We start from the raw sequence: 24,859 nt of genomic DNA, 5'->3' as shown, positions 1-24,859 counted from the left end.
CAGTAATGCATTAAGCCATGTTAGAGTTTCAGAACATCCACGAGGAGGCGGGTTCCGTGACATTTAGCATTTTAACGCTCTGAATGTGCTCAGCAGCGCCCCCTTTGTACCCTTGAAGTGGTCTTCCGCGAAGCCCGCATAGATGCAGGCTCCACGCACTTTAACTACCCAGGAATCCTTGCGAAAGGCCAATCAGACAACGGATGGGAGGAGATTTCGCTCACGGACAATTGTTAACATGGCTGAGAAGAAAATATTTAAGTGTAATTATCATTACGGTTTTTATGACAAGTTTATACAAACATTATGATCATCGACCAGTGGTTGATGTCTCAAACATAGGCTAATAATAGCGAGCTGAATAATACGATCGCATTATGATTCATTAAATAAATAGAACAGAATGTCAGGGCTTTACTGAGTCATATGTAAACACAACAACAATAGGCAGCATATTTCCCCGAACCTGTAGCTCCTGTCCATAACAACAATCAGACCGTCTTCCTGTTTCCGGCGTGACGATCGAGTCTGTCCCAAAAATACCTCTCAATGCGCCCTCGCGGACTCGCGCTAAGGGCCCTATAGGTCTGCACTACATGACGTCACCAAAGTGTGGACTCTGAGGAAGTCCACAAGTCCGGAGTGTGCCATTTGGGACAGGGCCTTAGTTTTGCACCTCATAAATCGCGAAAAGAGTAGCAAAAGTCAAGGCGTGAAATTTTAATTTGCAGTGACAGATTTGAGAAGTTGCAAGAGCCAAATTGAGGTTGTATTGCGAATGTACGAATAAATGCAAATATATAATACATGTTTGTGACTGTCATTGTATTTCTGTGAATGGCATTTTACACATTTGTGACTGCTTGTCTGCAGCTTCAAATTCAGAATACAGGTTTTGTGACTATTATCTGCGTGTGCAAATTTCAACATTCAACTTCAGATTTTTATTTTACAGGTTTTCACATTGGAGCTGTTAATGTTCACATACAAGTACTCTTTTACCTTCATAGGTGGTGTGGGCGGGGCTTAATGGGCGGGGCTTGATATTCCGGGGCGGTGCTATCCCAGACAGCAAGCCAACATTGAATAAACATTGTTTTTCCATCTGAATCATCATTATGGTTGATATCGAAATTTCAATGCAAAATTAATGTTGAATCACCATTACCCTGTCGATGAAAACCTGATGTTATTAATGTTGATGGCAACGATATTGGAACAACATTGATCTATAGTTATCTTTATGATTGATTAAGCATTGATATTTGGTTTACCGGGCGATCGCTGAATGTGTTGAAAAGTCATTGATTTATAGTTGACCGGGAAACGACGCATGTTGTTGAAAAGTCATCGACATATAGTTGAGGGGGACATATGATTGAAAATGCATCGATATGTAGTTGACCGGGAAATATGATTGAAAGTCAATAGATTTTTGGTTGACCGGGAGATCAACGGGTGTCCAACGTTACTGCACATGGATAGGCCTACACTAGATGGTGTAGGCTAGGCCTACTTTGTAGTTCTCTTCTAGGTTATAAAATTAGCAAAACCTCCGAGTCCAGTCTATTTTTGTGATATTTAGCTCAAAATACATGTCTGTAGCCTACCCATTGCTTGTGTCGTGAAATCTATTAACACAGTACTATTTCTTCTGACCGCCGGAGAACACCGGCGGAACCAAAGCTAGCAGTGCTCCACCTAGCGCTACCCACAGAAGTGACCGCGGCGGGCCAGAATTACACAGAAGACATGACTTACCGGTACTTTACTTTATCCAATGCAGAACTGTCTCGAGTTGTAACTGGGAATGCCGATTAGACCATCTCGTCGTAATACAAATCCAAAATATGAATGTAGGCCTACTAGTGCTTATGCGATATCACGATTTTTGCGCGCACTGTTATAGCGCCTGACAAATAATCAGGCTTCAGAGGACATTGAAGTGTAAATGAAGAGTAGCCTACAAATAATTAAATAAAAAGGCTAATAAAAATGAATTTTGTTTGTGTGGTGTGTTCAGTGTTAATACAAGATTTGAAATGTTCTATTAGGCTACGTTTTAACAACCTGGCTGTAGATAAAGCAGGCTATTTAATTTATGGCATTTAAAATTAACATTTAAAAACGATTGAAATTCCATTGAAATCACGTTGATCCTTAGTTCAGTTGAAATGTCAACATTGTTTCAATATTCCTGATAATTGAAATACCATTGAAACTCCGTTGATCTATGGACAGGATTTCAATGTTGTTTCAATATTAAAAAAGGGTGAAAAATGATGTAGAATCAACATCAGAGTTCGATGTTGATTCAATGACTTAATGTTGACAACGGAATGTTGATTTAACATAGTTTCAATGACTGTTTGCTATCTGGGATGGTATAGAGTATTTTAAACAAAATCCCAATATTAAACAGCCCAAACAAAAAGATGAACATACAAATGAATGAGAACAGAATGTGAAAACGCTCTGAACTCATAATTTTTAAAAAGCACGAGACCAAGCATTTTTAAAATGCAAGGTCTGGAGGCGCGTTTTTGTTATTTTAACTAGAATGATGTGTCATGCGCGAGACGCGAGCGCACACGCCTAGTGCGTTCACACTGAAAAACATTGGAAAAGTAGCAGAGGGGAATGGAAAAACACGTTCTGTGTGAACAGCCCCTAATGCCAAAGAATGCTTTAATCAAGACATCTATATCTAGTTTATCTTACATGCATTAAATGAGTGTCAAATCAGTTCTGAGATGCTGGACCTCAATCAGTCTCACGTCACTCACTCCATGCGAGATCGGCTTTTGCCTTATGATATATTAATTTCTTTTAAAGTCATAAAACCATATTCGACAACATATAAAAATGAAATAATCTTTCTAGAGTAATTTTATACAGGTAGAAGGTGTTCTTAAAAAAACATGCTGAAAAACAAAAAGTTATTTAATGTCATGTCATCTTAAATTCCAATGTAGTGAAACAGCTGTCGTCAGGGGGTGCTGCAACACCCTCAGCAGTCAGCACCCCTAGTTGCTGCAGCACCCTCAGCAGTCAGCACCCCTATTCCCGCGGCCATGTGCTTGTCCTGAGAACACAGTACCTTTGGATACAATTATTCATCCAACAGCAATGCAATTAAACATTGTGAGTAGAGCGTTAGAAACAATATTCTAAATGAAGAGATTGCAAAACAACAACAACAATAATAAAACGCTCTTAGAGAAAACACAACTTTTGACTCGGTATTTGTATCAGAAAAATTATTGTATGCCAGAGAGAAATGTCGTTACGTTTGCTAATATTGAGAAACTTTCTGGGCAATGGACATCCTCAACTGCTTTCGTAGAGGAACTTGAACCGCGCCTACTTTGCATGAAGTATAAAGCACTAGAAAATCTAAAGTAGCCTACAACTCTCTTTCACGATAACTGAAGGATGGCCAACTACAATAATGGGAATATACGGAACAATCGAACAGATGACAGCATAAACTGCCCGACAGAAAATGATGACAATCAGCAGGTATATGATCATATCACTTTTAGAAAGAATTTGTATATATAAGTGGGTTTGGTAGGCTATAACTTGCATGGCTTCGGCAACATGGAAACTCTAAAATATGTTGGAACAAATCTAAAAACAGTTGGCATGTGAGTCTATGCTCATTTTTCTGGTGACTTTAAAAAAATTCGGTTACGCTTTATTTTAAGGTGTCAGTGTTACAGTGTAATTATACATTTAAGTACTTAGTATTAATAATTAACTACATGTGGCAGAATAGATGTTGGCTTTGGTCCGCTATTTGTTGCTTCAGGTCTATTTATTAAGCCTATCACAGCTAAAGAGGGTGTGTATATACCTGTCTTGTATCGAAGTGCGTCACGGAGTTTCGTCCTGCTTTTCCGGTTCCACCTGGTGAGTGGCATGCGGGAAGATTGGTTGTTTGGTCACTCTGATAGCATGTAGGAAAACCGGGTATTGTTTCCCACGGCTGATGTGTTTGTAGCCTCTTCGGGTAGGAGCATGGTTGGTGGTAGTGTCTGTCCTTTTATGGCAGTGGGTAAAATCAAAATGCTTTCTGTTCTGTTACAGTGTGCGCGTCGATCTTTCACTTTGGACTGCCGTGACTGATCCTCGCACCCCAAGTATGCAGGTTATTTGTAGCCTATATGGGTCATGTCAGGGCAGTACTTAGGGTGGTGGGGGCCCCTGTGCTTGAGTCACTTTCGGGCCCTACCTTCTATACATTACTTTAAATAGAACTAAATGATACATACACAAGCTATGTATTAGAGCTACACAATTCTGGATAATTTGAGAATAAAAATAGAGATAACGATTCTGAACAAACAACTTAACAAAATAACATAATTTATGTTAATTGCTGAAGTCTATTAAAAAATGTTTAATTAATCTGAATTATTTAAAAAAAAACTTGAATTTGAATGATTCAATTCCTCAATCAAATACACTTGTTTCATAGATGAATCAGCATTTTTTTTAACGAATTTCTTGAATGAACGATTCAATGAGAAATGTTTTTTTTTAAGTCATTTGTCGCCATCTGGTACAATATAATCGATCCAATCTTTATTTGAAGTGCAAAGCTACTTTCGGTACCATAGTGTTACATGCAAACAAAAAAACCCCTAATAATTGATTTATATGACCACTGATTGAAGCTTTACATTTTTCCCCAATAAATAGGCCTAAATAATGATAAAAAAAGTTCAAAGTGATCATGTGTTTATTGCAATGTACAAATGTATTTTGTCAGAATGAGAATAAAACACTTATTTACCTGGAAAACATGTTGAAAAACAAACAAATACCTTGTAAGGTTGCAATCATAACAAATCATTTGTATTACATATAAATAGCTAAATATATGAGTGTATAAATCTTAAAAAAAAAAAAACTGTTCCTGGTAAGGCCCTTACATAGTCAACGCATCGTTACGCATACGCGTGCGCTAGGCTACACATCAGGCTTGTTTGAGATGCGCCTCGCCTAAAATGTAGTCGAGAGTAGGCAGCTGCAGTGAGAGGAGGAGTGAAAAAAGCGCAGGCAAGCCGGACAGATCGCTCTTCTCGCAGTGGATCTGACACCTGTGAGATCAAAGGCGGATATCGCGGGATTAACGGGATTCACGCCCGTGCACGGTGTTGCTAATAAACTGGATGTAATTGAAGTTTTGTTGCTTGAAAATGAAAATAAATATAAGGAACAACCAAAGTACTTATTTAATTCCATTTTAAATAGGCCTATGTGTTTATCAATCATTTTTTCTTTAATACAGATATGTGTTTTTATTTTTTATTTTTATTTAAATCACATCACATAGATCACACTGTCAGAGAGTTTGGGAATATCCACACATAATTTATACACATAAAACATGATATCAGAGTTTTAAAATCAAACATTTTAAAAGAGAACAATACATCACGGTTGTTTAAACCAATGAGCATTAAGCTGTGTCGTCAGCAAGTCGTTTCCCATCGTGCTTTTGATCAGCGCAGTCGGTGGAGAGCAACTGCGCGCGACAGAATCCGACACGTGCGCCTTGCGGTCGCGAGAGTTTTTTGACATACGTCGACATGACATCAGAGCAAGGCGGACCGCACTTGGACACATTTCTAACCGCCATGCATCTCGCACTGATCGGTTCTGCGCAGATTTTGCTCATCTCAAACAAGCCTGGGCCGTTACATAGTCAACGCGAGCAAGCGCGAGCGACGCGAGCTACACGCTCCTTTTCATAGTACACAAGCAGACGCAAGAGTCACCGGCGATGCGTGAAATGCAATACACCGATCGCGCAACAGGGGGTAGTAGAGTCTAGAGTCGGGTCACGTGATATTCAGATCAAAATGTCAACTGAAGAGGAGTGCATATTGCTGATTTTACATCGGCGGCAATACAACAAGCTCATAATAACTTTTCCTCTTCGCCCGCCATTGTATTCAAATCTTCTTCTTCTGTAAACATAATAATATACCTTTTTATGTATATTACAATGTCGCCCCCACCTACAACGCATAGTATTGCGTGCATCGGCGCGTCGCGTATCAAAAACTAGGATGACACATTTGGCTACCCATCGACGCATAATGGCGGCCGAAGCGTATGCGATGTGTAGCCTTGCGCACGCGTATGCGTATGCGTACCGATGCGTTGACTATGGGTGCTTCTCATTTCTTATTTGTGCATCCTCGTTTCCTTTCCTCGCTTCCTTTCCTCGCGTCTCAGCTCCACCCCCTGTAGGACGCGAGGGAAGGCTGCAAGGAAAAAAATGAGGATGGAGGAATTGAATGAAAGTTTTTTTTATACATTGGAATACTTGATCACTCGCGCGTCACTTCACTGCGTCATCAGCAGTGCTCAAAGGATCTGCCCTTATGTTGTTAAAGTTTGTTTATTTAAGAAATTCATAATAAATAATAATAAAGCAAGATACCTTGTTGAAATATGTGAGTTGTGTGGTTTATGTAAACTACAAAAGTAAAGTATAAATTCAAATGATTGTGTGACAGATGTGAAGGGGGAGGAGAATTGATACGTGCGTCATGTTTAGTCGATAAAACTCTTCCGCAAAGGGTACACCTGTGTATCCTCGCTCATAGCTCCTCTGGAAGCCTCCTCACTCCTCGATCCTCGCCTCCTCGCGGTGCAATTAGAGAATTGAGATGTCCTTCAAGATAGCTGAGCTCGATTGGTTTCCGGGTCATAGGATGGAGGACGGAGGAGCGAGGAGACGAGGAGGGATATTGAGAAGCACCCTATGTAAGGGCCCTAAAGCCTTGTTTATACTCGACGCGTCCGCTGACTGCGCGCGCACCTCTCCAAACGGACGAGGCGTTTATACTTGACGCGCTCGCCGTTGTGCTATTCTGTGAAACGACAGGGGGCGACTCGGAGTAATTCTCCTCTAAACCACCAGGAATCAGCAGTGAAGAAGTAGTTTGCCGTTTATTAGTAGTTTATTAATAGCTGATTCATATTAAAAGAGTAATAAATGCAGTAGGTGTATTGTACTTTCTTGTACAAACTCGTTAAACAACTGAAGCCTTATTGAAGAGTGTTTAAACCTTTATTTCATCAGCAGGGCTTACTTCTGCTATTGTAGGCTTATTTTATAAATGTAAGCAGTTACTTTAGACAAGTGCAAACTGGGTGCTTAATGCAAATGTGTTCCTATTCACAAAATGAGAGGCTTTTATGGTCGCCCATCAATGCAAATGTCTCTGTGTATAGAAGGATCATAAACATGCTGGTACAGACGTACCAGTTCGGCCTGATTCGGCTCGAAGTCGTTCATCTTCGGATGCGGCGCTGCGCGCGATGTTACAAAAACTGCCATGCACACCGCCAGGCGAAATGGGGTCTTGCTCTCCCAACGCGCACGACCGCCCACACCGCAATTACGTCATTTTGCCGTGCGCACCTTCGCGCTCTTGCGGACGCGTCGAGTATAAACAAGGCTTAAGGCCAATTTATACTTCTGCATCGGGTGTGCGCAGTAGGTACGGCGTAGCATACGCACAGACGCGTACCATACGCCGTACCCTTCGCCGTAACCTGACGCGCACCTCCTCAAAAATGTAACTACACGTCGCGACGACGCGGACCGCAAGATCTGTGATTGGTCGGCTTGGTAGCATCGCGTTTCCTCCTATGCATTTCCGGCGTGTTCTTCTGCACCGCCCGCCATTTTTAAATTCTAAGTACAGCGAAACTGTTAAAAAAACTAAAAATTTACCTTTTCCACCTCGATAAGCTCCAACTCCAACATGATCTGCTCTCTTTCAGTCGCCATTGCTTGTAGTAACCTAAACTCAAAACAGCCGCGAGGAATCTTCTTCTTCTTGCCGCAAGGAATCTAAACACAGTGGAACATTAAAACCCTCCGCCGCCAACTAGCGTTTCGGCGCTGTACTGCAGAGCAACGCAGACCTAAACGCAGAAGTATAAATGCTCATGACGGCGTCGCCTATGTGCGTAGCCTACGCCGTACACTACGGCGTACACTCGACGCAGAAGTATAAATTGGCCTTTAATGATATGCTTCGGCCGCCATTATGCGTCGATGCGTAGCCAAATGTGTCATCCTAGTTTTTGATACGCGACGCGCCGATGCACGCAATACTTTGCGTTGTCGGTGGGGGCGACATTGCAAGTAATGTACATAAAAAGGTATATTATTATGTTTACAGAAGAAGAAGATTTGAATACAATGGCGGGCGACGAGGAAAAGTTATGTGAGCTTGTTTTATTGCCGCCGATGTAAAATCAGCAATATGCACTCTTCTCATAGACAGTGTTCGCATTTATGAGGAAAAAACAAAGTTACGCCCGTTTCACACATACTCCGTTTGCAGTGCGTATGCGGTGCGTATTTTTTTCCGTACCCATGTTAACAGGTCAGAGCTCACACTGCACGCGGATGCAGTCCGTCGATCCGGTCCAGTTGCGGTGCGTATACAGCAGTGCACCGATCGTTTCCGCACCGATGCTGCGTCCCAATTCGCCTACTTATACTACGCCCTAAAAGTATGTACTCTTTTTGTGAAGAAAAAGTACATACTTTTGAGTGTGTAGCAAAAGAGTAGGCCCTAGGCAAGCTTTGGGACATACTACTTCGTCATCTTTAACGGACAGATCTGTCGCGTGCATCCTATCACTGTAAACGGCCCTGTCAATCATCTCGTCACAGTTAAAATCCTCCATTCAATCTAATATAACTTTAATCACTTTAATTGAATCACTCAAACCCCTTTATCTAAACCTCTCTACATAACCGTCGGACTCGCGCGTCCGTGTCGTAGTTTTTGAACACTTTTCATTCGTGTTTGTAGTTACCGAATCCTCGTCCAACGCGCGATGGGTTGTGGGCAATATCAGCCGTTAGAGTGCGCATCGATCTTCACTTCGGATTCTGACCGGATATAGTAGACCATGATCCGGGTCTCTTTGGGACACTCATTTCAACATACTACTACGATTTGGGACGTACAAATTCTATTTTCGAATACTATTTAGGACGGATAGTATGCAAATTGGGACGCAGCACAATCTCTGCTGTGCTGCAAACGCTGAGTTAAAGTGACAGCGCACGGTTCGTGGTGAAAATGAACACAGATTGACCTGAAAATGTAGTAGTTTCACCATAAATGCATTTATTCAATAAAATGTAGTAATCTCACCATAAATGTATTTAAATAAATACTTTTCATCTTTTTACTTTAAGACCGGGGTTTTAAGCTAGGGAAACTACAATTTAGCCTACCTCAACAAGGACATCATGAACGACACTCGTCTCATTTGTGGAGGTAGAAAAACAAGTTCTTTGTGACATGCAAGATTTATTGTACTATTAAAATTTAAAATTCTATCATGCAGTCCAGCAATAATTATGTTCATCCTAAATATAAGCAAATTGGTTACCATATTTTATTTTTAACCAAAATAGCACCATTTATTGTTGAAAGTGAGAAAAAAATACATTTTATTTAATGTTGCTTGAGTAAAATGTAGCCTGTGTCATAATCAAACACCCCTCTCCTGAAAATGGTCTGAGTAGGCTATTTTTTGTTGTATGTAAGTCAAAACGCCAGTGCTTCGCGCCAGTTCGCAGTCAGCAGCGCAAGTGAGTGACACACGATGGAGTGCGCGAATTGACACGGTAAGACCATAGACAGTAAAAGAAAAAGTAAGACCTATTGCTCACCATCTCCCCAGTGTGATTGAAGCAATCGATTGCCTAAAATCGTCCTGTAATCTAATGAGGCCTTATCAGATGCGCGAGGACTGAGAGAATATTTCATGTCATTTACAGCAGTTGTCATGTGCACTGTCCGGCTAAAACTACTACAACATATCGAAGATAGGATGGAATTTGCTTCTGCAGAGTGGCAGCCTTATGGTGTGTTCACACCGAACGCGAATTTAATTATTATCGCGAGTAGATTACATGCAAAGTCAATGCAAAGACACGAATAGACGCGGCGCGAATGATGCGTATTCGTGTCTTTGCATTGACTTTGTAATCTACTCGCGCAAACAATTAAATACGCGTTTGGTGTGAACACACCAAGATATTGGACAGGTCGCGGGAATGGGGTTGTTTCATGACAATTTACTTTTTTTTTTTTCATTGGTTGTTGCATTAAATCGTACCCAGATACAATAGTGTTATTTTCTGATTGGCTTTTGTGTAGCTCGACTAACAACAACACAGGGGAGACGTGCTTGATTCCTGCCGGGTCCAAAGTGAGTGCGTCGCGGCCAGAGACATTTTGGGCGCTGCGGCATATTAAATATATTATAAATCGTTTTTCCGCGTGAGAAATACAATGTGTGGCGGGAGTGCAGACCGAGATGAGTGACAGTCATGGTCAATGCGTGACACTTGAGAGCGCCCTGTGTGTGTGTGTGTGTGTGTGTGTGTAACTATAGACCCCATCACTGAGTAAGTCTCTCTCAGTTAAATGTATGTGTTAATGTAGGAGAGAGAGAGAGAGCACACGCATGATATGAGTAGCCTATTGCAGATTTGGGGAGGGCCCATTCACTGGACCTTTTCAGGGGCCCAGTCATTTCTGTGGGCGGGCCTGCAGCCGCGGATCAGTTACACACTGCAAACGCAGCATATGTGAAAGCACTTTAGCGCGTGCTGCTCCTACCGTATACACACCGCATACACACTGCACACGGAGTATGTGTAAAACGGACGTGACAGTTAACCGTTACGGACGCGAACGCTCTGAAGCGGCACTTAAGACTGCTTTAAAACTTTCACAGACCTCAAACAGAAAAGCGCAAAGCCGCCTTTAAAGTGAATTTCGTTTTGTATTAATTTTATCTTGATTTTAATCAATGTTTCATCAACCAATTGCCTGGATTTAATAAATAAGAAGTAAAAGCAGACAATTATAGATAATCACGACACGGAGGCGCCGGCGTGTGAACTGGAGCGCGTCCCATAAATATACCGAAACTCAGTGCCACAGACCTGAAACAAGCTACTTAAATTACATTTTTCATTGCAGGGCAGGGCAGGGCCGGGTAACAATGCTAGACCAATCAACAAACCTTAAATGAAAAATTAAATGACTGACATATTATTGAAAAAAATCAAACGTAAACGGGCGGGGCCCCCTATTGGGCGGGGCCCATGGGCTTGAGCCCAGTCAAGCCCAATGGTAAGTCCGGCCTTGACTCATGCTCTATGATATTTCTCTTCATAGAGATCGTCATTCCAACCATATAGGAGATTTTGCTGAGTAGCGAGGTGGATTCCGCTGCTGGGGTTACCTGACGTTCGCCCGTTGATTGCGGACCGCTGCTGTCTTAACTAGAGATCAAACCAAGTGGAAGGATTTGCGTCATTTTTACTATTTAGTTTAGTTTATTTTATTTGCCAGACTCATGTCCAAAAACCACGCAAGACAAGACAAAAAACAACAAACAAAACAAAACAAAAAACAAATACAAGAATTAAAATACATACAGACATTTCAGCCAATGCACTCTCAGTCTGGACGTGTACCTGGAGCAGCTCACTAAGGGATTTGAGAGTGCCACCATGATACTGTTGGTAGACTCATCTAGACGTTGCATAAACTTAAACATCAAATTTCTTAAAAGTGCTTTCAGTGTGATTACTCCTACAGATACAAACATCTGACTAGCACTCCCTCCTTTAGGAACCTTGAGTAAAATTCTCATTGCATCATTGTAGGCAACTTTTAACTTCTGTATGCTGGTTTTTTTTTATAAGAAGACCAAAGATGGGCAGTATAAAGTGGTGTACAGTAAGCTTTGAACAGAGCCACTTTTACCTGTGTAGAGCAGTAACTAAACTTACGTGCTATGATGTTTGCCTGTGCATATAACTTATAACACTGTCTGTATATGTCATCATCATCATTCATATCATCTGTAATCCAATGACCAAGGTATTTAATCTTTTTGCGGACCTCAAGACAATTATTGGCTAGCATGAACACAGGAAAATTAAGCCATTTATCCTGTTTCGTTCTGCATATTAAAACAGCACTTTTGCTGGAATTATATTTTATGTCAAATTCTACCCCATAGTTAGAGCATATATTAAGAAGCTCCTGCTGCCCAGCACTACTCGGACCAAAAATAACAAGGTCATCTGCATACATGATATGATTCACCAGCATGCCACCAATCATACAGCCAGTGTTGCAACCAATAAGTCTCCTTGACAGTTCATCCATATATAAATTAAATAAAACTGGGGACAAGATTCCTTCCTGCCTAACACCATTGGACACTCTAAAGGGGGCAGATATGCTACCCCCCCTCCTTCCTGCCTAACACCATTGGACACTCTAAAGGGGGCAGATATGCTACCCCCCCCCCCCCCATTTGATATGCATCTGCTGGTGGGTATACCAATAGGCAAGAACCCTCACAATATACCCAGGCACTCCCCTTTGCTTTAGCTTAATAAAAAGCTGTTTGTGATTCATTCGATCAAATTCTTTGGAGGCATCAATAAAACACATGAAGATAGTGGAATTTTTAGCCTTATACAAATTCACTATTTCCGTCAGAGCATAAATACACATGTCTGTGCCATGGTTTGGCTTAAATCCAAACTGATTATCCAGGGAAGAGATATACCCACTCACTCTATCAAGGAGGATTCTTTCCATTACCTTGGACAAGATACTGGCCAATGCTATAGGTCTATAATTATCTAGGCAGCCAGCTTTTCCAGCTTTGTCCTTAATAACTGGGACAAGCAGAATAGATAACATTGAATCTGGTAGTATGCCATGGATCAACAAACCAGTAAAGTTGATTGCTAAAAGGGAAGCAAGCCTAAAACTGGCATTTTTCAGATGCTCTGCAGTTATAAAATCCATGCCACATGCTTTGTTGTTATGGCATCAAATACCTCATGTGTCAGAATACTTATAGATTCGTTACTGAAGACGGAGATATAGTGCTGTCTCCATGTTTCAGCAACATTATCTTCTCCGGAGACCCCTTCAACAGTACAAGGAAAGGGAAGATTTACATTATTGAGGGACCTCACCTCCTTCCAAAAGTCAGTGATATTGTTGCTCATCATTTTACTGGCCATAGAGTCAGCCCTCATGGCTTGCTCATTTCTAGATTTAAAACGAACAGCATACTTATATCTGGCATTGGCACGCTTTTTATTCTCAAGCCCTGGGTCTTGCCTAGGTCTCCCAGCCAGTATTTCATTTTGGCGGCGGCCGAATAAAAATAAAACAACGTTACTGCCGTTGCATGCAGGTTGATTGGAGGAATATCGGCGCCCTGCAGTTTCTATGTATGTGAATGTCCTTTTTTTGCACCAGGGGTTGAGTGGCCAAGAACAAATGGGCGGGGCTTGACTTGTGGATTATCTTGTGCTGTGTATGTGCACTGAAGGTGAAACTGATTTGGTTTATTGTTTTGGTTTATTTTTTTTGTGTATTTCTTATTACTTATTTGAGTGTGGTGGTGCTTCTTGAGTCTCCCCGCTGCTGCTGGCCACACTCAGCCCTGCTCTTTTTTTGGTTATATCGGGGTGTGGTCCTTGTGAGTAAGTGTATTTCTTTTTTTGTATGTAGGGTTTGTGTAGTTATAGTGGTCATCGTTGTAGTATTATTTTGAACATCTCCCTTGTGTATTTGTCAGTGAATACCTTATCTTTTGTGTCTTTGTCAATGAACAATTTCTTATCTTTTGTGTCCTTTAATAAAAACAAGTAATTATTTATTCATCCACGTCTCTTGTCCTATTAAGGGAAAAGAATCTGTGCAGCCTATCTTGATTAGGTTGATTCCTGGGTTGAGAATTCCCAGGTGGCGTAGTCGTTAATACCTCCGTGTTGCCACAGCCTACCTAGGTATAGAGTTAGGGTGTGGTTTAGGGTTGGTTGCATGTACTTATGCACAATTTATTTATGTAACGTGTAACACTGTAAAATAAAGTGTTACCAAAATATCAAATATATAGCCTATTTACATTTTCTGACTTGTTCTAGGCCTATATTAAAATGCTTCATTTCATTTTTTTTTCTTGTTAAAGGGATTGTTCACCCAAAAATTAAAATTATGTCATTAATTACGTACCCTCATGTCGTCTCAAACCCATAAAACCAGTTCATCTTCTAAACACAAGATCTTTTTGATTAAATCTGAGAGATTTCTGTCCCTCCAGCTACGCAACTGACACGTTGACTTTTTTACGTTTCAAAAAGTTCATAAAGAGATCGTAAAACTAATCCATATTGAGTTTAGTCCAATTTTTTATGAAGAGACACAATCGCTTTATGATCAGATTAAATTAAGGCTTTTATTCACATACACTACCAGTCAAAAGTTTTTGGACACCCCATGGTTTTCATATATATTACAAAATTTAGCAAATATTGTATTGAAAATAAGTAATATATTATACTACAGCACAACAAAACATTTTTGATCTTCTATTTGAAATGAAATAACATGAACAGCATAACTCTTGAACTTTTCCAATGATGGCCTACATTTTGTTTGTAAATGACTGCATGTACCTGTATACAGGTATAATGCTATAAAAGTGAAGTGTCTCAGTCACAGTTGACTGACTGTGCTGTCCAGCTGAATTGAATTAGGGCTTAACGGTTTGTCAAATAGTGGGTGTGTTTTACCCCAGGTTAGGGTAATATTTGCATGTTTTTATAACATTCACTGGCAACCATATGAGACAAACGTGAACTAACAAGAGAGAATAGGCATGCTATTGTTACATTGAAGAAACTAAAAATGCCAGTGAGTACTGTAACATACACCATTAAGTGGCATGCAGAAACAGGGAAGAATGGTGACACCTCGATCAACAACAAAATCAAAGGACAAGTTTATAAGAGTCTCCAGCCTACGTAACAGAAAGCTAACTGCACCAGAAATCACAGCACAGCTTAATGCAACTAAAGCTATGCCAGTATCAACTTCGACTGTGCAGAGGAGACTTTGGGAAGCTGGCTTGATGGGGCGTGTAGCTGCCAAGAAACCCCTGCTGAGAGTGCAGAACAAGGTCAAAAGGCTTCTTTGGGCAAAGGAACACAAAAATTGTACTGTTGCTGACTGGAGTAATGTATTGTGGTCTGATGAATCAAAGTTTGATATTTTTGGGTCTAATATGAAGATTTACTGGTGAGAAGATGATACCAGACTGTGTAGTACCAACTGTCAAGTATGGAGGTGGAAGTGTTATGGTATGGGGTGTTTTGCGGGCTCAAGAGTTGGTGACCTATATAGGGTGACCTGAATTCTCAACAAAGAGGGTTACCATAGTGTTCTCCAGAGACATGCCATAACATCTGGCTTGAGACTAATTGAACAGTCCTTCATACTACAACAGGACAATGATCCGAAACACGCATCTAAGCTTTCCCAGAACTATTTGAAGAAAAATGAACAAGAAGGAAATCTGAAATTGATGACATGGCCCCCACAGTCACCCGACCTCAACCCTATCGAGTTAGTATAAGATGAACTTGACAGAAAAGTTAAGGCCAGACAACCAACCAGTGCTGAGCATCTGTGGACACTTCTTCAACACTTCTGGAGTTAACTTTCAGAACAATATTTAGAAACTCTACTTGATTGAATGCCTAATTTGTTCGGCAGTTAGAGCTGCAAAAGGAGTCTAAGATCTAGACTTTTTGTTAGACAAAATATGTATTTTTGTTCTTTAATTTTTATTTTCTGTATATTAATGTTGGTATAAAGAATATCCAGTGATTGTAATGGTATTATGTTGTTTCTTGAAAATAAAACATGAAAATTTCACAGTGTCCAAAAACTTTTGACTGGTAGCGTATAAGCATTCATCAACTCACACATCAGTTGTGGTAAACAGAAGCTCAAGCATGTTTGACGTGCAAGAACCACTGAGTTTCATTCTCGTGTGTTACGCAGCACGCTTGAGCTTCCGCAAGAACCAATGAGGTTCATTCTCGTGTGTTATGCAGCACGTTTGAGCTTCCTCAAGAACCAATGAGATTCATCCTTGTGTGTTACGCAGCACGTTTAAGCTTCCGTAAGAACCAATGAGGTTTGTTCTTGCATGTTTATGTTTGCTGATCAATGTTTAAATGTTATTAAAAGCCTAAATTAAATCTGTTCATTATATAAAGCAATTGAGTCTCTTAAGAAAATTTTGACTGCACCGCTCTGTAGCAAGGTTAGTGTTCAGGGAAGAAGGCGGCGGGAAACGGCGAACGTTCAACACACTTTAATATCAAAAGAAATAAACACAAAACGAAAGTAAAGCTGCAGCCCCTCACGGACGACTGCCGCATAAAAACATTGTTAAAACACAAAGTAAATAGTCCAGGCATGGACTCTCTCATCCTTCACTGTCATCTCTCCTTTTCTAAATCCGAAGCCACTCGAGACCGGTGTGGCGCACAGGTGACGCTCATTATCAATCACGCCACCGACCTTGCCCCGTTCCCATGGTTCTCGGACCCGCCCTGCTTGCTACATACCCCCATCGACCCTCGCAGGCCGGGGGGTACCTACGAGACTGTGCTCTACTCCCCTTCCGGGGGGCCAGTCACGGCAACTGCGGCACCTGGGGGTAAGGACAGACAAGGCGAGACAAAAGGAGACAGAAGGATGAGGAGAGACAGAGGGGAGAAAGAAAAAAATGATCCTCCACTAGCTGGGTCAACTCCTGCGCGATGCCTTGCAGTGGCGCTGGATAGCCCTCGGTGGACGGCCCGCTGACTCCTCCACCACCTGGTGGATGCCGACGGGTCCTCTGGTAGGAGTCTCCCGTTCCCTGCTGCTCCCCATCATGGCGGGCGGTAGCAGGCTTCAGCCTCAGCAAATGACGGCCACTACTCCACTCCCTCTCTGACTGCAGCCGCCCCTTCACAACCCAGGCGGCCGGCAGCGAGTTTGTCCGTCTCCCCGGCAAGTCACTCCAGCCCACCACCTCGAGTGTCTATGGCAGTTGAGTCGGCTTAGCTCGATAGCACCGCGGAATTCACACAGCGATAGCAATCGCGCCACCAGCCTCGCTCCGTTCCCACGGCTCTAGGCCCCGCCCTGCTTGCCGCTTGCTCTATTCATATGGATTAGTTTTCAGATCTCTTTATGAAATTTTTGAAGTGTCAAATTGGTAGTTGCGCAGCTGTCTGGGACAGAAAGCTCTCAGATTTCAACAAAAAGATCTTCAATCTTCTGTTTCGTAGATGAACGAAAGTCTTACGGGTTTAGAACGACATGAGAATAAGTAATTCACATCATTCACTAAAGGGTTCACATGTGACATTGATGCTTACATGTTAATCTCGTGCAGATAAATCCAGGCATCCCTTTGTCCAGGAAACTGTGCTATGCCATTGGAGGAATGCCTTATCAAATGACTTCAACCGCCAAGGGCTTTTTCATGCAGATCTTTTTACTGGATGTTGTGAAGGTGAGTATAAAAGAATAGAAGATGTGATCTTCTTCAGCAGCTGTCAGTGGTGAACACCATTTAAATAGATGTCCTCTGTTCAAATTCACTTTCACAGCAGCCTGTCAGACACTCTTAGTAAAACATTTAGATTTTTTACGATACCACACCCATTAGTTTGTTTAGTGATGCAGGAAATCACCCTATACAACAGTAGTATGAACGTTATTTGTTTAATAATAGAAAATGCGCACATTGTTTACATAATAATAATGATTTGTTAGCTTTTTCACTGTGTGAATGTGCGACATGATATTGTTTGATTACTTTTGAACTAAATATAATCCAGTCTGTATAACTTAACTGAGCATTATTTTCCATTAAAATCTAACCAAAAATGATAGTCAATACAAACAATAAGACAATAAAAACATCCCGTTGTGGTTAAAGGATCTAGGCTGATAAATTAAAGGTTGTAGGTTCAGACCATAGACTGTAAAAAAAGAGGTTGTAGGTTCAGACCCTGTACACATTCACTTTCCTTATGGGCTATTTGAGGGAGTTTCGTGAGAGACAATCACTGTGTGAGCTGTAGTTTCTGGAAAGTTAGAACAACTGAGCATTTATTAAACTCATGAGGTTTCATCATGGTTCATCTCAACTCTTCCTCAATTTGCATGTCATGTTTACATGCCACACACTCAACACTTTTTACTGAACTGTTAGCACAGGAAGTAAAAAAAAGAGTAGGCATATGTGAAATATCCTGTGAAAGTTAATATAAGATGTACTTTAACAACTTGGTAAAACATTGTTTTATAAGTAAATGATTTTTTTATTACAAACGTATTTACATATTATAGGCTACATATTATTTTTTACAATAATGTGGTATAATGAGTGTTTTATGAGAATAAGTAATTTTCTTCTGGCCAAATGTTTTTCATAGATGGACGCTTTCTCTGCATCCATCATCCTCTTCCTCGGTCGAGCTTGGGATGCCATTACGGATCCTCTGATTGGATATGCTGTGAGCAAGAGTGGCCGGACCAGAATTGGTAAACTTATTCCTTGGTGAGTGACTGAGTGTACTGGTTAATATCTGACTAAGTGTGAAGCACTTCCTAAAATCAGACCAGAGTTTACATTTATACTACATTGAGCATATAAATGAGGATTGTGTCTTTTTTATTTTTTATTTTATATGTCTAATGTGCATCATTATGTGATCCACCCTCTTTACACAGGGTTGTTTTCACTATGCCACTTGGGGTCACATCGTACGTCATGCTCTGGTATACGCCACAGGACACCATGTCCTCTGCCTTCAGTTTCAGCTGGTACTTCATATGGTGCTGTCTGTTTGACACCTTCATGAGTGTAAGCCCACTATCACTATTATCTGCCCACAGTTTTCAGTTGTTTTACACATTCAGCGTTAAAACATTTCAGCTGTCAAGGACATTTCCTGCTTAGGGGGATGACCCAATTTAAATTTGTTTTTGAATTGAGGTAATAATGCTTTAAAATGTAAATTTGTTTTACATTGCAAACAAAAATACAGTGTCACTACTATTGTGCTCAGCTCTTTCCTCTGAAGTACTTATGGTGACTAAATATAGTACTCATTACTTTAATTTTCAAACAGCGATGTTTGCTAATATAACGATGATTCACAAGTTCACAATCCGAAACATTTCTTTCTCTTTATGTCTTGCTCAGTGCTACCATGTGCCATATTCTTCCCTCAACATGTTTCTGGGGGGGAATGAGAAGGACCGAGACTCAGCCACTGGTTACAGTAAGAAAAAATATAGCCTCAAATGACAATCATTGTGGTTCAAGCACCAATAGCACTTTTTTTAGGAGATAAGTGTGGGGCAAGTTGATAGAATTGCCATGCATCTTAACTTTTCATTTCCTGTGGCTTACAGTATTACAGCCGTCATCTGTCATTTACAGTGACAAAAAATGGCTGATAATCTAGAAATTTCCAAAGATTGGACATTCAGAAGCATTCAAAAGAAATAGGCCAATTACAAATCATTTGTTCAGTGTAATAACAGTGTTGTGTGCCTTTCAGAATTGAATAATAGAATGAATTTGAATTTAATTTGAATTGAGAAAGCAAACAAAAGAATATTCAAATTTCTATAAGGAAGTAAAATTCAAATTAATTGGAATTCAAAGAAATTCAAAAATTAAAACTTTAATTGTTGTCTTGAGTTTTGAAAAAGCATTGGCATAGAGAGAGCAACAGATAGAAAGAGTGATCAAATGTATTAAGACACTTCCTCTCTTCTACCTTTTTTATTATTATTTGTAAGCAGGATACAGCGGAATTTATAGGGATTTATTTATATTTACTTGGATTTAAAGGCTATAACCTTAACTGAAATCTGTTTCCTGTTTAAAAGAGAAAACAGTCAAGACCTTTGCTCTCTGTCACGATACAGGAATGGGCATGGAAGTGTTCGCCACCCTGGCGGGAGCTGCCATTCAGGGTCAGATAGTGGGAGTGCACCATGCCAAAAAAACAGACATCTGCAGCTTAAAGAATGGCACGGATGAGCCTTCTGGGAACCACACAGATGGCATAGCTCTACAAAATACAGTGAGGCACAGAAATGACCCTTTTACAATTCTGTCAAGCACATTAATGGACATAGTGGAAGTTCTTATAGTTATTGCTTGTGAAATGGCCACACATTTTGACTGCCGACTATCGAGGCAAATGTTTTTCTTAAATCCATAATTCAGTCATGTGTAGAAGATAAGATGCTTCCTGTTTTGAGCAAACGTAGGGCCTTGTTGTGGGAAGTGTTGTATCAGAGAATGATGAAACCAGTGTTGTACCAGAGAATGCAGTGCCTGTGCAACACATGCCTCCAATAGGCTTTAAATATCATATTATAAACCATAAAATGTATATCTAAATTCAGCAACAAAGTATCTTCTGTTTTATTTCCAGGAACAGGAATTAGACTCTTTAGACAAGATATTTTAGGTTTTGAAGATTTAGTTGAATTAACAACACTATTCAAAAGTTTGGGGTCAGTAAGATTTCTTCATGTTTTTAAGAGCAGTCTCTTATGATTACTAAGGCTGCATTTATTTAATCAAAAATACAGTAAAATTTGTAACATTTTGAAATATTATTACAATTAAAAATAGCCGTTTTCTATCTTATTCCTGTGATGCCAAGCAGAATTTTCAGCATCATTACTGCAGTCTTCAGTGTCACATCCTTCAGAAATCATTCTAATATGCTGATTTGATGCTTCAAAAACATTTATTATTATTATCAATCTTGAAAATAGTTATGCTGCTTAATATTTTTGTAGAAACCATCATACATGTTTGTCAGTATTCTTGGACTGATGGAACTTTTTAAAAGAACAACATTTATTTGAAATATGAATCTTTTGTAATGTTAGAAAATGTATTTAGTCTTACATTTGATCAATTTAATGTGTCCATGCAGAATTAAAGTGTTTTGAAAGGTATAGTGCCATTTGTCTTGTAATTTCTACAGAGAACAGCCTATATGACTGGTGCACTGATATTAGGAATGCTGTACTTTCTGTGCTGCCTCGTGCTTTTTCTTGGAGTAAAGGAGCAGTTGGGTAAGTCCAAATGAATTAACACGAGTTCAAATACCATACTACATGTTCTTTCCAGCTTCACTAATAGTACCACATCAGTTTCAAACACTCTATAGCTATATTTATTTATTTTTGGGGATAAATGACTAGATGCAGTGACGTCTAGAGTAATTCAATGGTTTGCATGTGTCTACATTTTACTTTAGCCCCTCTGAGTAAACTGGACCGCATAAATGTCTCCTATCTTACTGGTATGAAGATGATATGGGGACACACTCCATATGTGCGGCTTGTATTTGGCTTCCTCTTTGCTTCACTTGCCTTCCAGGTCAGAAGTTTTTCTGTTTAAATCATGAATTTATTTTTGAAGTGATTGTAGTTAATATACCAAAATCAACATGTTTGTATTGCATAGAAAGATGCCCTGTTATGTATTATAGTTTTTATATTAGTCATACAGTAGAGACAAAAAAAATGGAATTTATAAAGTATGACTGTAGTCGTGATGACACGAATATTTGTTTCAGATGGCTCAGGGAAATTTCGCCCTCTTCTGTACTCATGCAGCGAATATGGGAGGATATTTTCAGCATCTTGTTCTCATATTATTGGTGAGGTATCCATTATTTCAAAAGTGTATAGTATGAAGTACTGCAAGTAGCTATTTCTGCATGATCTAAAAAACGTGTCAGGCTGCTTTACCTGTTAAATAGTATCAAATTAAATAGTAAATAAAACGTTTGACTTGACCCATTAATTTTGATGTTACAACATGAAGTATTATATTATATTAATTACATTTGAAAATTATATTAAAGCACAACATATTATGTTTTTGAATGTTTTATCTTAAACACGTGTAAAATTATACAATATTCAGGCAGGTTTAGCTGTTAATTTGAAGGGATAGGCCTAATTAGAAATATTATAATTTCTGCTCTTCTACAGACAGCAGCCACAATATCAATCCCAGTGTGGCAGACATTATTGGTCAACATAGGCAAGAAGACCACTATATACATCGGCCTTTCAGTGAGCACCCCTTTTTGTTAATTGTTTTTTTTTAATGGCTTTAACAATTAAAGCTCTATATTTGTTTCCACAGTTTCATCTTTCTTTCTCCTCTCTTCTGCAGATTTACATCCCAACTCTAATTGTGATATCCCTAGTGAATAGTAATTTACCCGTCTTCATTATTATGTCCATGTTAGCCGGCACAAGTATGGCAGTCCTCTATTTACTCCCTTGGTAATGTAACCCTTATAAAATATCTCTTCTTCATTGTTAAAGCCCTTACTTGCTCCAACACATACTCCACACCAGCTCCTCTTTCATTATTGAGACATTACGCTAACCCAGATAGTGGTCAGCTGGGAATTATTCTATGATATGCTTGGCAGTGATTGGGCCAATTCAGAATTGTGTTATCTGGAAACTGGTCCCCCATGACTAGGAAAGCATACTTTCCCATGCTTTAATGCACATAGTCAAGCTAAGTAAGATTGTAAGTCAGTAAGTTTTAATAAAGAAAGAAAGAAATTAATACTTTTATTCATCAAGGACACATTAAATTCATCAAAAGTGACCGTAAAGACTTTTACATTGTTACAAAAGATTTCTATTCCAAATAAATGCTTTACGGTTGAACTTTTTATTAACCAAAAATGTATCATTCCACAAAAACTGTTTTCAACATTGATAATAAGAAATGTTTCTTGCGCAACAAATCAGCTTATTAGAATGATTTCTAAAGGATCATGTGACACTGAAAACTGGAGCAATTGCTGCTGAAAATAGAACATTTCACAATAATACAGTTTTTTTTGTTTTACAGTATTTTTGGTCAAATTATATATATTGAACATACCATAGGCATACTATAAAACCAGAATAATTGTTTATTTTAGGTCAATGCTGCCAGATGTGGTGGATGATTTCAAAGCCAAGAACCCATCTTGCCAGGATCTAGAACCACTATTCTACTCCTGTTATGTTTTCTTCAACAAATTTGGTGGAGGCATGTCTGTTGGAATCTCAACTTTGGCACTACAGTAAGAGCTTCCTTCAATCAGATTGTTTTTTGTTTGCCAGTAATGGTAACAAATGTTATTTTTAAACATCTCCTGTGCACAAAGTTTTTATTTGAACCCCCAAAAACCTTCCGTGACTGATTTCACAATACTTTAACATTCATCCTTAACTCTGCAGCTTCGCAGGATACAAGCCTGGTGCTTGTAAACATAATCCAGAGGTGATAAACTCGCTGCGGATACTCTTCGCTCCTGTGCCCATCTGCCTGTTGCTCATCAGCTTGGTGATTTTTTACTTCTATCCCATCAATGAAAAGCGACGGCAGAAAATCCAGAAAGCTTTAAGGAAAGCAAGGTATGTGTTTCTGTTTGTATAAGATTGAGAGGTTTTTTTTTGGAAAATAACTGGCTGGGTTGAGGGGTTGATGCGTGATACGTTAATTATTTCTTCATACTAATACAATAATGACAGATAAACAATGTTCTTAGTGAACTAGTGACATTTTTGTTGCCAGATCTTCCTGCTATACGGAAGCAACTTCTTTCAAACTTACAAAAGGTTCATTTTATTTTAGTCTTTGCATTCATTTCAACACTACTATGTTAAGTAACATATTCAGTGATGTCTTCATGTTCTCATACTGTGTTCCAGTTTTGCATTAGGTTGTTATAACTGTTTAAACTATGCCTTCACTGCCTGTTTTCTTAACATGTACAGGACAGAGACCAGCATGAAAGGAGAAGAAGAACTGAGCCTATGAAGTAATCACTCAGTATGTCAAGGATTCCACTAACATTTACAGGTTGTGGAACTGTTAATAATGAACATGTTTTGTTTTCCATCTCAGTGGAAAGGCTTTGTATTGTGCATGGTGAATATTTCTCAATTTTGTTCTCGAGGGACCCCAACACTCCCAGCCAGCAATGACATGTGGGGCCCAGATGGGTTAAGTACGGGTTCCATGGTTACTGTGTGGGCATGGGCTTTGGCTGGGTGAAATCAGCGGGTCCCATGTAGGTTTTGTAGTATGAGTCCCACATAGGAAGCCCATATGAGCTGATTACATGGGCCCCATAAGGGACAGGCATAGGCCAATTGGGGATGGGTTTGAACTGAGAACACATACAGTATATGGGTCCTGCATAGCATATTGATGGGCCAAGTGGGCATGGGTTTGATCTGGGAACACATATATGGGTCTTGAATGGCATATTTATGGGGCAAGTGGGCATGGTTTTGATAGATTTTTAAAGATTATGTTTGTTGTTTAATGTAACAATTTTGTATTCATGTATTTTTTGGAGAGATGTTTTTTTTTCAGAGATTTTTTTTAAAGGGGTCATATAATGGTACATGCACTTTTACAAGTTGATTGTACTGAAATGTGTGTTGGCAGTGCCTGTACACAAACATCATAAAATGATAAAAATCCATCCAGTGTTTTTGTTTTAATCTCCTTATATGTTTTCCCCTGTCTCAAATCAAGCCGTTCGACCGTGTGACGTCACACGGTCGGACGCCCCTCCCGCGATTGTTGATTGACAGCCGGGTTTCAACACAGACCCGCCCTTGCTCGTGAGCCAGCTGTCAATCATAGTCCGCGCGGACCGGCGCGGTCATTGTTGATATGCTGGAGCACTGTCTATGAGCAGAATGGCGTCTAAGCGATTGTGGTGTTCTGTTCTTGGGTGTAATAACGAACACAGTCATTTTAATGTTCCTAAATCCGAACCGCTGAAGACGCAGTGGCTGAGTTTGTTTTCGAAGGGAATATT

At 39.9% G+C, this 24,859-nt stretch overlaps 1 protein-coding gene across 1 annotated transcript; it reads left to right on the top strand.

Moving 5' to 3' along the window:
• The first annotated feature begins 3,307 nt into the window (after window positions 1-3,307).
• On the top strand, window positions 3,308-23,990 carry LOC130076963 (sodium-dependent lysophosphatidylcholine symporter 1). The gene is made up of 14 exons (XM_056242271.1): window positions 3,308-3,522; window positions 17,350-17,469; window positions 18,398-18,522; window positions 18,696-18,828; window positions 19,171-19,249; window positions 19,905-20,062; window positions 20,984-21,074; window positions 21,260-21,381; window positions 21,581-21,664; window positions 22,002-22,085; window positions 22,189-22,301; window positions 22,961-23,104; window positions 23,262-23,438; window positions 23,802-23,990. Exons 1-14 carry the CDS (start codon window positions 3,436-3,438, stop codon window positions 23,842-23,844), a joined length of 1,560 nt encoding a protein of 519 aa, XP_056098246.1. The 5' UTR covers window positions 3,308-3,435; the 3' UTR covers window positions 23,845-23,990.
• The last annotated feature ends 869 nt before the right edge of the window (window positions 23,991-24,859 follow it).

The sequence above is a fragment of the Rhinichthys klamathensis genome, unplaced genomic scaffold, assembly GCF_029890125.1.
Source record: "Rhinichthys klamathensis goyatoka isolate OS25496 unplaced genomic scaffold, OSU_Roscu_1.1 h1tg000720l_1, whole genome shotgun sequence".
Lineage (NCBI taxonomy): Eukaryota > Metazoa > Chordata > Actinopteri > Cypriniformes > Leuciscidae > Rhinichthys > Rhinichthys klamathensis.
Note: the sequence above shows the minus strand (reverse complement) of the source record. Positions and strands in the feature narration are given on the sequence as shown.